General features: G+C 40.8%; 2 protein-coding genes across 3 annotated transcripts in view; one reads left to right on the forward strand and one right to left on the reverse strand.

Annotated features, from left to right (window-relative positions):
* The window catches only part of cpt1a2b (carnitine palmitoyltransferase 1A2b), a 37,607-nt gene extending 25,352 nt beyond the window's left edge, over window positions 1–12,255 (forward strand). The window contains exons 14-19 of the mRNA XM_079366608.1: window positions 4,237–4,401; window positions 5,749–5,877; window positions 5,991–6,146; window positions 7,239–7,352; window positions 7,509–7,601; window positions 8,866–12,255. Of these exons, the coding sequence (XP_079222734.1) occupies window positions 4,237–4,401; window positions 5,749–5,877; window positions 5,991–6,146; window positions 7,239–7,352; window positions 7,509–7,601; window positions 8,866–8,985 (777 nt within the window). The 3' untranslated portion in view covers window positions 8,986–12,255. The remainder of the gene's footprint in view (window positions 1–4,236; window positions 4,402–5,748; window positions 5,878–5,990; window positions 6,147–7,238; window positions 7,353–7,508; window positions 7,602–8,865) is intronic.
* Window positions 1–13,456, reverse strand: part of prl (prolactin) — a 90,204-nt gene that overhangs the window by 73,702 nt on the left and 3,046 nt on the right. The gene's annotated exons all lie outside the window — the stretch shown is intronic.

Raw genomic sequence — 13,456 nt, forward strand, 5'->3', positions numbered from 1 at the left:
GGCTTTTTGCGGCCAATACCGAAGTTAGTTAGTCTTCCTTGGATTTAGATCAATATAGATGTACACATTTACTGCCTTGGTCCATCAAATGCAGTTATCCAACACTTAGGGAAGAGATGCATGGTTTAACATAGACAAGACGATAACCCAACAGGAGAGTAACTGCACATGTAGGTGCGTCACCACCTGACACTGTGGAGGGTGGTGACGCTTGTTGAAGTCTATAAAGTACACTCTGCTGGTGACATCCAGAAAGAGAACTGCTAGTTTAAAACTATGATTATTTGATTGAAGAATAAACCGAGTAATATCAGCACATAGGCCGTTTAGTCTGAGGTCTGACACCCGACGGAGGTTTTCCTGAGAACTGTGCTTCCTTGTTACTTCTGCTTTGTACATATGAAGCATACTGCACATCATCATAAAATCTGTCCCACTGCTATACAATACAAAGACTATAATGAATGTATATATATTAAAGACCCTAGGCACTCTATTTAAACATCAGTGTGAGAGTGATCAAAGTGAACAACCTGATCTGTGTTTGTCACAGTTGAACAAGTTTACAAGAAGCAATTTTGAAATGGCCAATAAAGTTATGCAACATTCATAACAGATATGACTAACAGTTTATAAATGGTTTTATTCTTGAAAGGGAAACGTTGGAATGTCTTTCCATGTGTGCAAGTCTGCTGGATTAATGAGAGTGACTCGGAGGGAAGTGTGAGGTGGTTTCCTATGGCAAAAGTCCCGGGCTTGTTCATCTGCAGTGAGCTCTTTATAAATATGATGTTTAGAAAATCAGTTGAGGGGAGGGACAGGGTTTTTCCCCCCAACCTCTTTTGGTGAGCTGACAAGACTGTTGGTTTCGTTTTTAAAAGACAGGATAGGTCACAGGCTGCAGAAACCTTTCAAACATACAAGATGACCGCATGCATTAAGGGGATCTTTAAAGAATACCAGATTTGTCTTGACTTATGGTCAGTTCAAAGTTCAATCAATTAAAGTCTCTTTATGTCTTCCAGACCTCAAAACACTAAAACAAGTCCGTTTTCTCTATATGTCTGACTTTCACTTTTGGAAAGTCCTGCTTTGGATCAACTTGATATGTGGAGGTTGTGTTGCTGAGTAATTAACAGAATGAGTTGTTCTTGTTCCAAGACTGCAAGCAGATATATCAAGGATTTGATCTTGTTGACCCAGGGCTCTGAAAAGGTCAGCATGCTTTGAATGTGCACTCGTTCAGGTTACTTCATGTGCAAGGAGAGTCACGTGTATTTGAATTTCCCTCGGGATCACTGAAGTCTTTAATGTCACCTGAGGTCACTGTACATGGGGTAGAAGTCACAGGATATTAACACCAAACATTAACATAAAAAAAGAAAAGACAAGTGTCGTGCACAGTGACCAATCAGAGGGAGTATGCCAGTTTGAACAGGTGGGTTTTGAGTTTGGATTTGAAGGTTGTGATGGAGTCTGACTGTCTTATGTGTGGGAGGGGAAGGAGTCCCATAGGGCACCCATAGTACTGATCTGATAAACACAGACAATAATGACGATAAAAGTGGTGCATAAAGAGAGCTAGTTAAAATTGTACAAAGAAAAAAGAGGTAAAAATGACACAGCTGAGAGTGAAAATCAATACTAAATGAATAAAGAACCATTAGAATAAGAATCATGACATCAGCTGCCCGGCCTGCAGGAAATTACAACAACCTCATCAGGCAGTGAAGAGGGGAAAGATAAAGAGAAAAGCAAAGCATTACACGCAGATCCTATGACTTTATCCAATTTAGAAAATGGGACTCATCTTTTAGGATTGAGCTGATGATTACGCTCCAGGCACTAACAAATGAAAAGTGTGCTTAACGCACACAAACGCACCACATGAACAACCAACTTTCTCTGCAGGATCAGTGTGTTTAAGAACTGCAAAGCCCTCACATTAACAGCATCTAACACTCAATATACATACACATTAACTGTCAACAATCTTTTCCAATGGTATTATACATCACTTTACTGCGTTCTTGTCGTTTGACCTGCTCTAGTTACTGACTGACTAGAAGGAAGTCCAGACTAGTTTGCTCTTTCCTTTTTCCTTTTCCTTTGCTAAATAACTAAATATTAACTGTGAAGCATCATGTTTTCAGCTCTGACAAAAAAACATCTCCTCATACCTTTTGTACTTAAAATATTACGACAAGATAAACGTCAAAAGCACCTGGCTGAGCGAGTCACAGTAGGTTCAATAGAAAGCGTTTAAGGAGAAGGCTCTAAGTTAGATTTTATTTGCCGTCCCTCCTGCGTGGACAAGAACAGTCTTGCCTCCCATTTAGTGGGATCAAATCAGTCCAAACTATGAACACACTAATAAGCTTGGTCAGCATGCAGTGTGCATTCACTGATACCCGCCTGTTACCAGTAAACACACATCAGAATAGATGACATCTTTAAAGAGAAGCTCCGCTTGTATAACTTAGAACTAAAAAGGACCAGACAGTCCGTCTTCTCTGAGATCATCTACAAGCACAACAACAATGCTCGGACATTGTTTACTGTTGTAGATAGGCTGACCAACCCCTCAGCATCAGTTCCTGCTGAACTGCTGTCTATAAAGGCATGCAATGATTTTGCATCGTACTTCACCCCAAAAAAAATTGAACAGATTAGACAGACAGTCAGTCAGTCTACTACAGGCAGAATGACTGTAACTCCTGTACCTCCTGTTGAAAACACTTTAGCTAACCTAGTACATTTCCACCTTCTAGATCCGGTAGCATTAACAGACATAGTCCAACACCTCAGATCCACTACATGCAGCCTCGACATTCTGCCCACAAGCTTTTTAAAAAATGTCTTGAACTGTGTTGCACCAGATGTACTGCAGATAGTTAACAGCTCTCTTCAGACAGGCACTTTTCCTGAGTCGCTAAAAACAGCAGTGATCAAACCCGTCCTAAAAAAAGAGTAATCTGGATGCTTTATCAATAAATAACTACAGGCCCATATCAAACCTTTCTGAGGCAAGATAATCGAAAAGGGGGTCTTTGTGCAACTTAACACTTTTATGGTACAAAATAAGCACTTCACTGTTCTCCAGTCTGGTTTCAGGTCAAAGCACAGCACTGAGACTGCTCTTATCAAAGTGCTAAATGATACCTATGTGAACAGTGATGCATCTAAAGTCTCAGTTTTAGTGCTACTGGATCTTAGTGCCGCATTTGATACAGTGGACCATAACATACTGCTGGACAGACTTGAAAACTGACTTGGAGTTTCTGGAACTGCCTTAAATTGGTTTAAATCTTACTTGCAGGAGCGGGTCTACTCTGTGTGTGTTGGTAATTATGAATCTGAGCATGTGAAGATCACCTGTGGAGTTCCGATGTCTGTAAAGCACTGTGAATTGCCTTGTCTGAACAGCGCTATATAAATAAACTTGCCTTGCCTAGTTTTGGAACTTGGAGCGAATGAGTGCAGATAATAATGGGCCTGAAATGAGCCACGAGGAAGATTTGTACCTCCGACGCCCACTTCGGCTATGCCACTATAAATATGTCATCATGGCATCACTTCTGCCGGTGTTCAAACATACCAAAAAAAGAGCAAAAAGTTCAGCTTTGTTGAACAAAATGAATCATTTGGATGGATAACAGGCAAGACTTTAAGTTCTGAATGACACAGCGCTCCCAATGAGTGTTGATGGTATAAAAGAAGCCTCAGCCTGTGAGAGCAGCGACGCTGGAGACCACAAAACAAAGACAAGCGCAGTAAAAGTCAGTGTAGATTGCTAAAAATAAAAGAGTGCACATACTGTATATAACCTCCAAAAATAGTGTTGTGGAGTTTTGGAAAACAACTCTGAATCATTCAGTAAGTGTTACTGTAAAAACATGATTTGAGCATAGCAGGGCGCATTATGATCGATACATCAAGTATAACAATCATCTCCATCCTCTACTGTTTCAACTATTCTGCCGTTTTTAAATGACTTTACTGACTCACTGTATAGACTGGAACAGAGTGTGCTCAATATTCTGCTAGATGTTTAGCTTGTTTTGAAAAGGAAAGGATTCACCGAAACAACTTTGAACCATTACAACATGGACAAGAAGAAAAACATCTGTCACTTGACTGTGGGCCCAAAACGAAACGACCTTTACATTCCAGCCAAGGTCAAAAGGACCCCCTCTGTTCCAATTTGAATCCATTTTCCTGTGTTTTATCGGTCAGGTCCAGGCTCAGGCCAACAGCTCTCTGGCCGTTGCCCAGGCGCTTGCAGATGATGTCGACTGCCACGTGTTTCCCTTCAGAGACTTTGGAAAAGGACGGATAAAGAAGCTCCGCATCAGCCCCGATGCATTCATCCAGATCGGCTTACAGCTGGCATACTACAGGGTAACACTTCGACATAAACACACGCATTTAAAACACAGCATTTGATGACTGGAGAGGGTATGTCAGGAAAGTTTCAGGGATGTCATTTTAAGGGGTAAAAGATGATTCTCTGACTGCATGGACTGATGTTTTGCGCTGTTCAATGAAAACCAGTCTAAAATGTAATTTAAAAAGCACGACTGGTTTGAGAAAATAAAAGTAACTTTAAACACAAGTCCCTCCTGGAAGCAATGTATGAGCCAATAGAATGCCTTAGAAAATAGCAGGGTTTAAGTGGAGCAAGTTATCTGTCCACAGGAATCCAGAATGATTTTTTTTTTTTAATTCAAGTTTTTCTCCATGATTCCGTTCCTCTCAAATCTCACTCAGCATACTTTGATAACTTTCCTGTCAGACCCTTAAGATTCCGCATTTAGTTTATCTGCTGCTGATTGGCGCCGTTCTCCAGGACGTAGAGCTGCTCCCTTTTCCTCATCCTTTCTATTCAGATCGAAATGATAGGCAGATGAAAGAGCCTGTGTGATCTTGTTGGTCTTGCCTCTTCTGTTCTTGTCTACATCTGTCTGTCTGTCTTGTTTGTGTTTGGGTTCAACTTGATGTAACCTGTGATGTGTAGAACTGATTCTGTCTGACTTGTCTGTATTAAAGTGAGGTCTTATAGTAGAAATTTGAAATACATTTTGAAGTAGCACAGCACCACAGCAGCCGCCTCCTGCTCCTCCTTCATCCTCAACAGCTTGTCGATATATAGCGGGCTCGTAGAGATGGCCACGCAACATCTGATTCGAGCCGTTCAAAATGCCTTTCATTCATATCAGCTTGAAGTTGAAACAAACGTCTTCCACTGTCGCCGGTTGTTCTCCACGGAGCCTGTTAGCACAGCTTCCAAGCAAGATGGCGGACGTTGCGTTTAGATTCTTGGAGTGAGGTCTCGCTCACTGTCTGTAACTTCAGTGGGTTAAAAACTGGAGGAAGCTGTAGTTTCACACCCTTTAACCAAAGCAGCTTCCGATGATGCGAAATTTTTGGCGTCGTCGCAAGACTGTTTGTCTGACGAGAAATCCAGAGCTTTTGGTCTCTGGGAAAAAATTAGGGCGTCACCATTCAAAAATACTACCAGGTTTCAAATGATACAAAGCTTAATGCAAATGAGTAAAGTATCTCTCTAAATGTCCCCTTTAAAAATATATGGAATAGTCTTTAAAATTGTTTTAAACAGTAATGGTATCTTATTTGGCCAATTTAGTTTAAATAATTTTTTTAATTTAAGTTTCTCTTAATGTTTTTAACAGCGCCACATATCTGCACCTCTTTCATCCTCAAACGTCCACTCTTTGTGTCCTTTAGGATCGTGGTGGATTCTGTCTGACCTACGAGGCCTCCATGACCCGTCTGTTCAGGGAGGGCCGGACGGAGACCGTGAGATCCTGCTCCAATGAGAGCTGTGCCTTCGTCAAAGCTCTAGAGAATGGAGAGGTACCGAACTAATTCCTCATTTTCACTCTCCTGCTGACCCTCCATGTCCATCCAAACTGTAAAAAAAAAAAGACAAGCTAAAGTGTGAGCTAAAGTGGGATTTGCTTTTACAGGCAGGGGAGCACTGTAGGCAACTCTTTAGACAGGCTTCAGAGCGACACCAGAACCTTTATCGCATGGCTATGACCGGTGCTGGGATCGACAGACACCTCTTCTGCCTCTATGTGGTCTCCAAATACTTGGGGGTAGAGTCACCCTTCCTTAAAGAGGTAAGCTCGTTCAGTGTTTCACTCTTTCTTTATGCTTTCTTCTGTGACAAACAGAATATGCAAACTGTGCACCGTGAGCAGCATCGAGCAGCATTAAATCACAAGACGCTGAGTCTACTTTCTGTCTTTGACTATTTCGCCCAGTCAATGAGACTAAGCTAAGTTTTAAATGTTTAGACTCGTAGTGCTGTAGTAGTCGAGATCAGTCTTAGTCCAAAGACTGTTCTCAAGACCACTAAGGTCTCGCTCTCGGCTCAGAATCACATTTATTATTACTCTCGTCTTTGTCTCGGACTGGGCAGACTCAGAATTTTAAATCCAGACTGGTCCTGTCATTACTGGGATTAGAAGGAAAAAATGCTCTTTTTAAAAGAAAAAATAAGTTCAATTCATGTTTTTTTGTTGTTGTTTGTTTATTTATTTTATTTTATTGGGGGTTTTTTGGGGGGTGGGGGGGGTTTCAACACGCCCCCTAAACAGAAGAACTTGGTCTTGACTTTGATATGTCTTGGTCTCGGCTAGCGTGGTCTTGACTACAACACTCCTGATATAACAGCGGGGCTTGTCACCGTCATAGATGAAATGTTACCAGGCTAAAATCATATCCTTATGCAGATGATCTTTATCTTTACACGTCTGTCTCACTCGTCTTAAAGTGAACTCACCTCTCTTTTGTGCTTTCTTAATGATAGTAATAGTTGTCTGAGTACAAACTTATTAGATTTAACAAGCCAAAAAAAATAATAAATCTTTGTTTCTGTTCACAAGTAGAATGAAAGCAGAATAGAAATCTATCCTCGCCTGCAAACTAAAACAATGTACCGGTTTGGGAGTGAAACCGCCTCCACCCATTAACCTCCGCACAAATGATTTTGTTGAAAGAATTCTGTGTGTATTGTGAAAAACAAGTTGGGACAAATGTATCAAAGAGATGATGCCAAAGAAGCATGTGTAGGTGTCAAACATTGATTTATCAGGGAGGGCGACAGATTTACTGTTAAAACAGGATCATTAATGACCTCCTCTCTTTGCTTTTGCCCCCCCCCCCCCCCCGTCTACACACACACACACACACACGCACTCATTTTCCAGGTATTGTCTGAGCCTTGGCGTCTCTCCACCAGTCAGACCCCGGTTCAGCAGATGGAACTGTTTGACCTGAAGAACAACCCAGATTACATCTCTCTGGGAGGAGGCTTCGGGCCTGTGAGTGACATTTCTCTCTTTGTAACTGTTAACGTGACGAGCATGAACATCCCGCGGGCGAAGATTATTAATGTGATTTATGAAATGGAAGACACACTCATCCACGATGGAATGTGTTTTCACACTCACCTGACGAGATGTGTGTGGTCATGTCAGGTTGCCGACGACGGTTATGGCGTGTCGTACATCATCGTGGGTGAGGATATGATCAACTTCCACGTGTCCTCCAAACACTCCTGCACTGACACCGTAAGTACAGCTTCTGCTCATTTTACTCATGGCATGATAAGATATATCAAACTGAACGTGTAGATGCTCTCAGTAGAAAATCTGCAGCTTTTCAGTTTAATGTCTACATCAAAGAAAAACCCAAAAAAACGTGCATAACTTTGTTTGCACATCAGTGAACCCCTCACTATGAGATCCACTCATGAATATTGAGAGCGCCAGTATAAACATGAACAGTTGACATTTGATGCATGCATGATTCATGCCTGTGGGGCTGTGCAGGATCATGAATGCAGCTGGATTATGTGTAGAAAATGTGGGATTTGTTGATAATGCTGCTGCTGTAACGCCCGAATTTCCCCATTGGGGATCAATAAAGTAATATCCTATCTTAATCGGAGGTAACGGATTAGAGGATGTGTGCACAGTTGTGGGGCTGAATGGCAGGAGGCGATATCTTTGGGTCTATGTTGCAGAATCAACACAGCAGCTAAGCGATGCGTCTCTGAAGACGAGCAGAGCGCGTACAACTTGATATTTTGAAACGACTGTGATTGAAATCAGCATCCTCGAATGTTTACGCTGCTTCCCTTTTCCTTCCTTCAGGGGCCATAACAGCTGAAACTGAAATCAAACAGAACTTCCCTTTTGGTTTCACACTTGATTGATGCCTCCTTCGTTTGCTTTCCCTTTCCGTTTTTTTTTTCAAACAGGTCGCTAATATCGAGCTGCACAGAGGGAACGCTACTCCCTGCTGCAGAGATCAGATTTATTTCCCAGCACGAATAGTCCAACAAATCTGTTCGTTTGAAAGGCTGCGTTGCATCACGCCTTCATCAATTCTTCAACCACAAAGCACATGACAGGAGACACTTGTCTGTTTTCAGTTCCCCATCTTCTTCGAGATAGACGGATGAACCAGGCTGAGTCATAGTCAAGTTTCAGCTCATTGCAGATGCATCGGTTTTCAGTGTGTATGTGTCCAGTAGTAACAAGAAATGACTAATTGTGAGCAATTGGGAACCCTTTTTCATATTTCAAATTAATATTACCCGATGTGTAGCTGTGTGATGTTGTTAAAATGTGAAATGAAAGCATAAATTAGACCGGAAACTTGAGTCTCTGCAGGCCTACAAAACTTGAAGCGATCCACTTCTCATCTTTCTCCACCTTCCTCTCTCTCCTCAACGCTTTTTCATTCTCGACCCACACAATCCTTCTTCATTCTCTCTTCCCCTTTTTTTAAAATCCAAACCCTAAAACTTGAATTTTTCTCCTTTTTTAGGACTCACACAGGTTCGGAGCTCAGATAAGTAAGGCTCTCCAAGACATCATGACTGTCTTCTCTGCTGACACAAAAACCTCCAAAGTCCCCGCCCAGTCTCAGGCCAAGAAGCTGCTCTGAATGTGGCTCAAAGCGTCTGACCAATGGGAACAAAAGAAAGCCCGTCTGGACATCTAAGCTGAGTGTAGAAGAGCATGGTGTCTTCAACTATTAATCTGTTATGTCAAGTGTTTATTGGATATCATGAGTCAAATTAAAGGGAAGTCGCAGTCTACATCTCTCACAGTATTTAGACACAATAAACAGTTTTCAGACTGTGCTCAGACGGAGACACAAACATGCACAGTGAAAACACAAAGAGCTCTTGATGTTAGATAAAGAACCTGCAGCAACTTTTGATCTTTATTTCAACTCGGTATAAAAATAGAAACACAGTTACATACTTTTAATGTTTGCGTGAGAACACCTGAGAGATATGATTTGCGTTCTTCCCTTAAAAGAACTGTTAGCAGGAACAAATGAAAATATGTGACCGCTCGTATATCAATGTTTGTTTGTCCTTCAGTTTTGTGAGTCGTTTCTTATCTGTCAGAGATTAAGCTTGGCAACATATTAATGCAAAAAGGCTACTTTCCTTAAGTACATGAAGCCAATGATGCACCGTTTTTAAGAAAGAGGGAGCGGAGGTCATCGCTTAACAAGGAAGTCTTCAGGAGAAAAAGCAGAAATGGGGGGTGGGGCTTTTAGTCAAAAGTTTCAATAAAAAGGGATAACCTTGCAATATGTTATTATGAATGGAGACCACAGAGTGCATGTCATAGGCCCTTTGGGAAAAAGTCAAAGTGCTTAACAAGACTGAAGTAGAACTAGATCTCTGTGAAGGGAAAGATCTCCAGTCATTTGTAGAGCCAAACCGAGCTTATCAAGTGACTGTTGGTATCGGCTCATTTTATTGCAAATATGTAAACAATATCGGGCGATTATATCGGTATCTGACAGTTTTTTTTTTTTTTTTTTTAAATGTTTGTTTGTTTTTTTCCCTTTCCCCAATATCAACGTCGTTATCTGCCCCAAAAATCCCATATCGGTCGGGCCCTGGTATTAGAACAAACAAATCCCCCCATGTAAGTATTTAATGTCACCAGAAGATTACAAACCAGACAGAGAAAGTCTCAGTGAAAGCTTCTTAAGATAGTTTTAGTCAATGTTTATGATGAGTTCACCACCTGATGTCTTACTCAAGCCTCGAACAACTAATGCCTTTAAGCACACTTCAAAGGGATCCTATGGAAAGGCTTTTATATCACACCTTTTTATAAAATGTGACATGGATGGATTCAGTTCAGGTACTTCACTCACTGACTTTAGATTTCTCTCACCTCATGCCTCAGGATGCCTTTAAAAACCTGAAAGCAGTCTCATGGACTTCTTGACTTAAACGTCTCCACTGTGTCTCCTTCAGTTTGTTATCATGTAATATATCTGTCTGAAATCAAATAAGTGATGGAGCTGGTTGACAGTGTCCTTTGTGGTTTCATTCACGGTTAACATAATGACTCTTTAATTTTCTCGGTCACTTGTACAACTGTTGTTTTAACTCTTAGTATATAGTGATGTTTAAACTTGTTTGATGGTTTTGTGGGTATTGTAGTGTAAGCTAACAGTAAAATAAAATCTATTATATCTAAATACTCTAGACAAGGTCAAAGTCGTGCATCAGACACTAACTTCAAAAGTGACAAACAATTTCATCTGAACTAAAGTAAAAAAAAAAAAAGGGAAACAGTTGAGTCATTGCATTGGTTTGAAACTGAAAGTGTTTGAAAGGAAGAGGTGTCTGACTCGTTTCCAACGATCACCCGGGGCTTTAAGTAAAGGTACCTACCCTGTGCCAGCTGGCAGGTTGCCAACCCTGCCTTTGAATCTTGGTGTTGTAGCAGTGCAGTGTTCAAACAAGAGCCATGGGAACAGTTGAGACATGTGAAATGTTGAACCTTTCTGTCAGTATGATTCAGTTACATGAATTTTAAAAAACCTTCTGACACTAATTGATTTCTGTAATGGACAATTTTACAAACTGATCATTCAATATTGTTTTCTCTCCACACACACATGATACCTAACAACTCAACTAACACTTTTATTTATAAACGTGCCCATGTCTTTTGCATGAAATTCCTCCCGCTCCTCAGTTGTGATTTCCTGCTGTTAAAAGAAACCCCACCCCGAGGTGTGGTCTTTCCTTCATTTTGTTCTTTCCGTCACCGATCCTGATATGTTATTCTAATTTTCCAGGTGGAAAGTGAAATTGAGAAAGGAAAAAAGAAAAAAAGCTCTTGCTAACTATTCCACTTTACATTTGAGGTATCAGGGCAAAGACAGGCAGTATGCACTACTACACTTAAAAGTGAGTATAAGGTATGGCATTACACGTGTGCCTGAGGTCAGTCATTCAGTAAAACGGCTGATATTCTCTAAGGGAAAACATGCAACAGTTCTCGTGTGACTTCCTCCTGTTTGTACTTAAGAATGTACTAAAGTTACTCACTTTCTTTTGCCACTGTCAGGATGTGCTGTCAGGAGCAATGATGGCGTAGTTAATCAGTAGTTAAAAGATCATGCCCAAATGTCCAGAGACTTAAAACGACGTTAGCGCTCTATTGTGGCTTGTTTAACTAATCTTCAACTACTCTGTGCTACGGTATCAATCTGTACCGATGATTATTTTATGAACATCACACCATGTGGCTTCTCTCTCTGTCTCAGGCTCAACATGTAATGTAATGGCATGTAATTTACCAAACTACTGTTGACTACCAGAGCAGCCTTTTTTTTATTTTTTTTACGACCACTCTGTGAAACAGCAACAAGTCATGTGCCTTTGATTGAGTAAAAACATGTTCTTTAATCAAGGCAAACAAAATAATTTATCTGGTTGTTGAAGAGAGATTCATTCAGGATCTGCAGGTTATTGAATAAAGTGTCATCTTTGGCTGCGCGCAGAAAAAATGAAATAAGTTGGTCAGTCACACAAAATAAAATCATCGTTAAATGTATTCACTTTGTTTAGAAAAGGGCTTTGAGTGTTGATGCATTTAAGATTTCACTGAAGGAGTCATTCAGTGAGATACAGATCTTTATCTTGTAGGTCAGTTGTACAATAGCTGTTTAAACTCGGTTAATATTGACATGTAAACATTTCTGATGGATTTGTGGGTATTGTAGTTGTGATTGATATGATTTCCCATGTTTACTAGTCTTTACACTCCAAAAGATGCTTATTATTGCCGTTTTTTGTCTTTCACTCTCAAATACTTTTTTTTAATTTCTGTGGATTTTGAGAAGGCGTTTTTTTGTAATGCGGTGTGAAATAAAAACTAACTGATCCTACTTTTCATGTTTGTTTTTCATTTACACTGAGCTGAATTAAAGGCTATATACAAGCCTTTTAAGGTTTAACATGATTTTTTTGTTCTTTGGCTGAAAACAACCTTAGGCTTCAATCTGCAAAGCACCTGAAGGCCTCACTTTCATGGACTGACAGGTAGCCATTACGTTTGGTCTTATGATGGCCCAAATGTTGGGCCATAAACAGCACTGCCCGTGTGTGAATGCAATGACACCTCACCTGCCAGCCAATGTATTAAATTAGAAGAAGAAGAAGTACTTTATTAATCTCATCCTCATCAACAATCCCAAGGAACCTAATGCCTGGTTGATCGGGGGACGTTCAAGAGTGAAATCGGTTCGTGTGTGGTGTGTTGATGTTGCCGTGTGCCTGCACTCCACACACTGTACGACCGAAACTGAAAAACCTCTGGTTATTTATCGCCATGTGTGTGGTCTCTCAAGTTTGGGAAATCGGCCGACAATTTTAAAATCCTGCCGTGTGAACTGGCCTTAAGAGAGCTCAGGAGCTCCCAGAAAAAGGAGTGGTTAGAATATAAAGATAGTGACAAGCAGTAATAAGATATGAAAGCTGGGGGAGAGAGATAAGAGATCCTGGTGCCAGTTCCCCCGGTAGTCTAGGCCTATAGCAGCATAACTATGAGCTGGTCCTAAGCCAGCCCTAACAATAAGATTTATCAAAAAGAAAAGTTTTACGCCTATTCTTAAAAGTACCTAGTGTGTCTGCCTCCCGGACCCCGACTGGTAGATGATTCCAAAGGAGCGGTGCCTGATGACTAAAGGCTCTACTTCCCATAGTACTTTTAGAGACTATAGGCACCACGAGCAGGCCTGCATTCTGGGAACGTAATGTTCTTGTTGTATAGTACGGTACAATTAACTCTTTAAGATAGGATGGTGCCTGACTGTTTAGAGATTTGTAGGTGAGCAGAAGGATTTTAAATTCTATTCTAGATTTTATAGGGAGTCGGTGGAGAGAAGCCAATACAGGAGTCATGTGGTCCCTTTTCCTAGTTCTAGTTAGAGTAACACATGATCTTCTGTTAGCTCCAGACAGGGGACTTCTATCTGTGCTTGTCCTGTTAGATCTTAGTGCTGCTTTTGACACAATTGACCATCAGATTCTGTTACAGAGACTAGAACAATTGTTTGGAGATACAGGATCTACCTTAAGTTGGTTTAG

Source organism: Symphodus melops (genome assembly GCF_947650265.1).
Source record: "Symphodus melops genome assembly, chromosome: 17".
In the NCBI taxonomy this organism is placed as follows: Eukaryota; Metazoa; Chordata; class Actinopteri; order Labriformes; family Labridae; genus Symphodus; species Symphodus melops.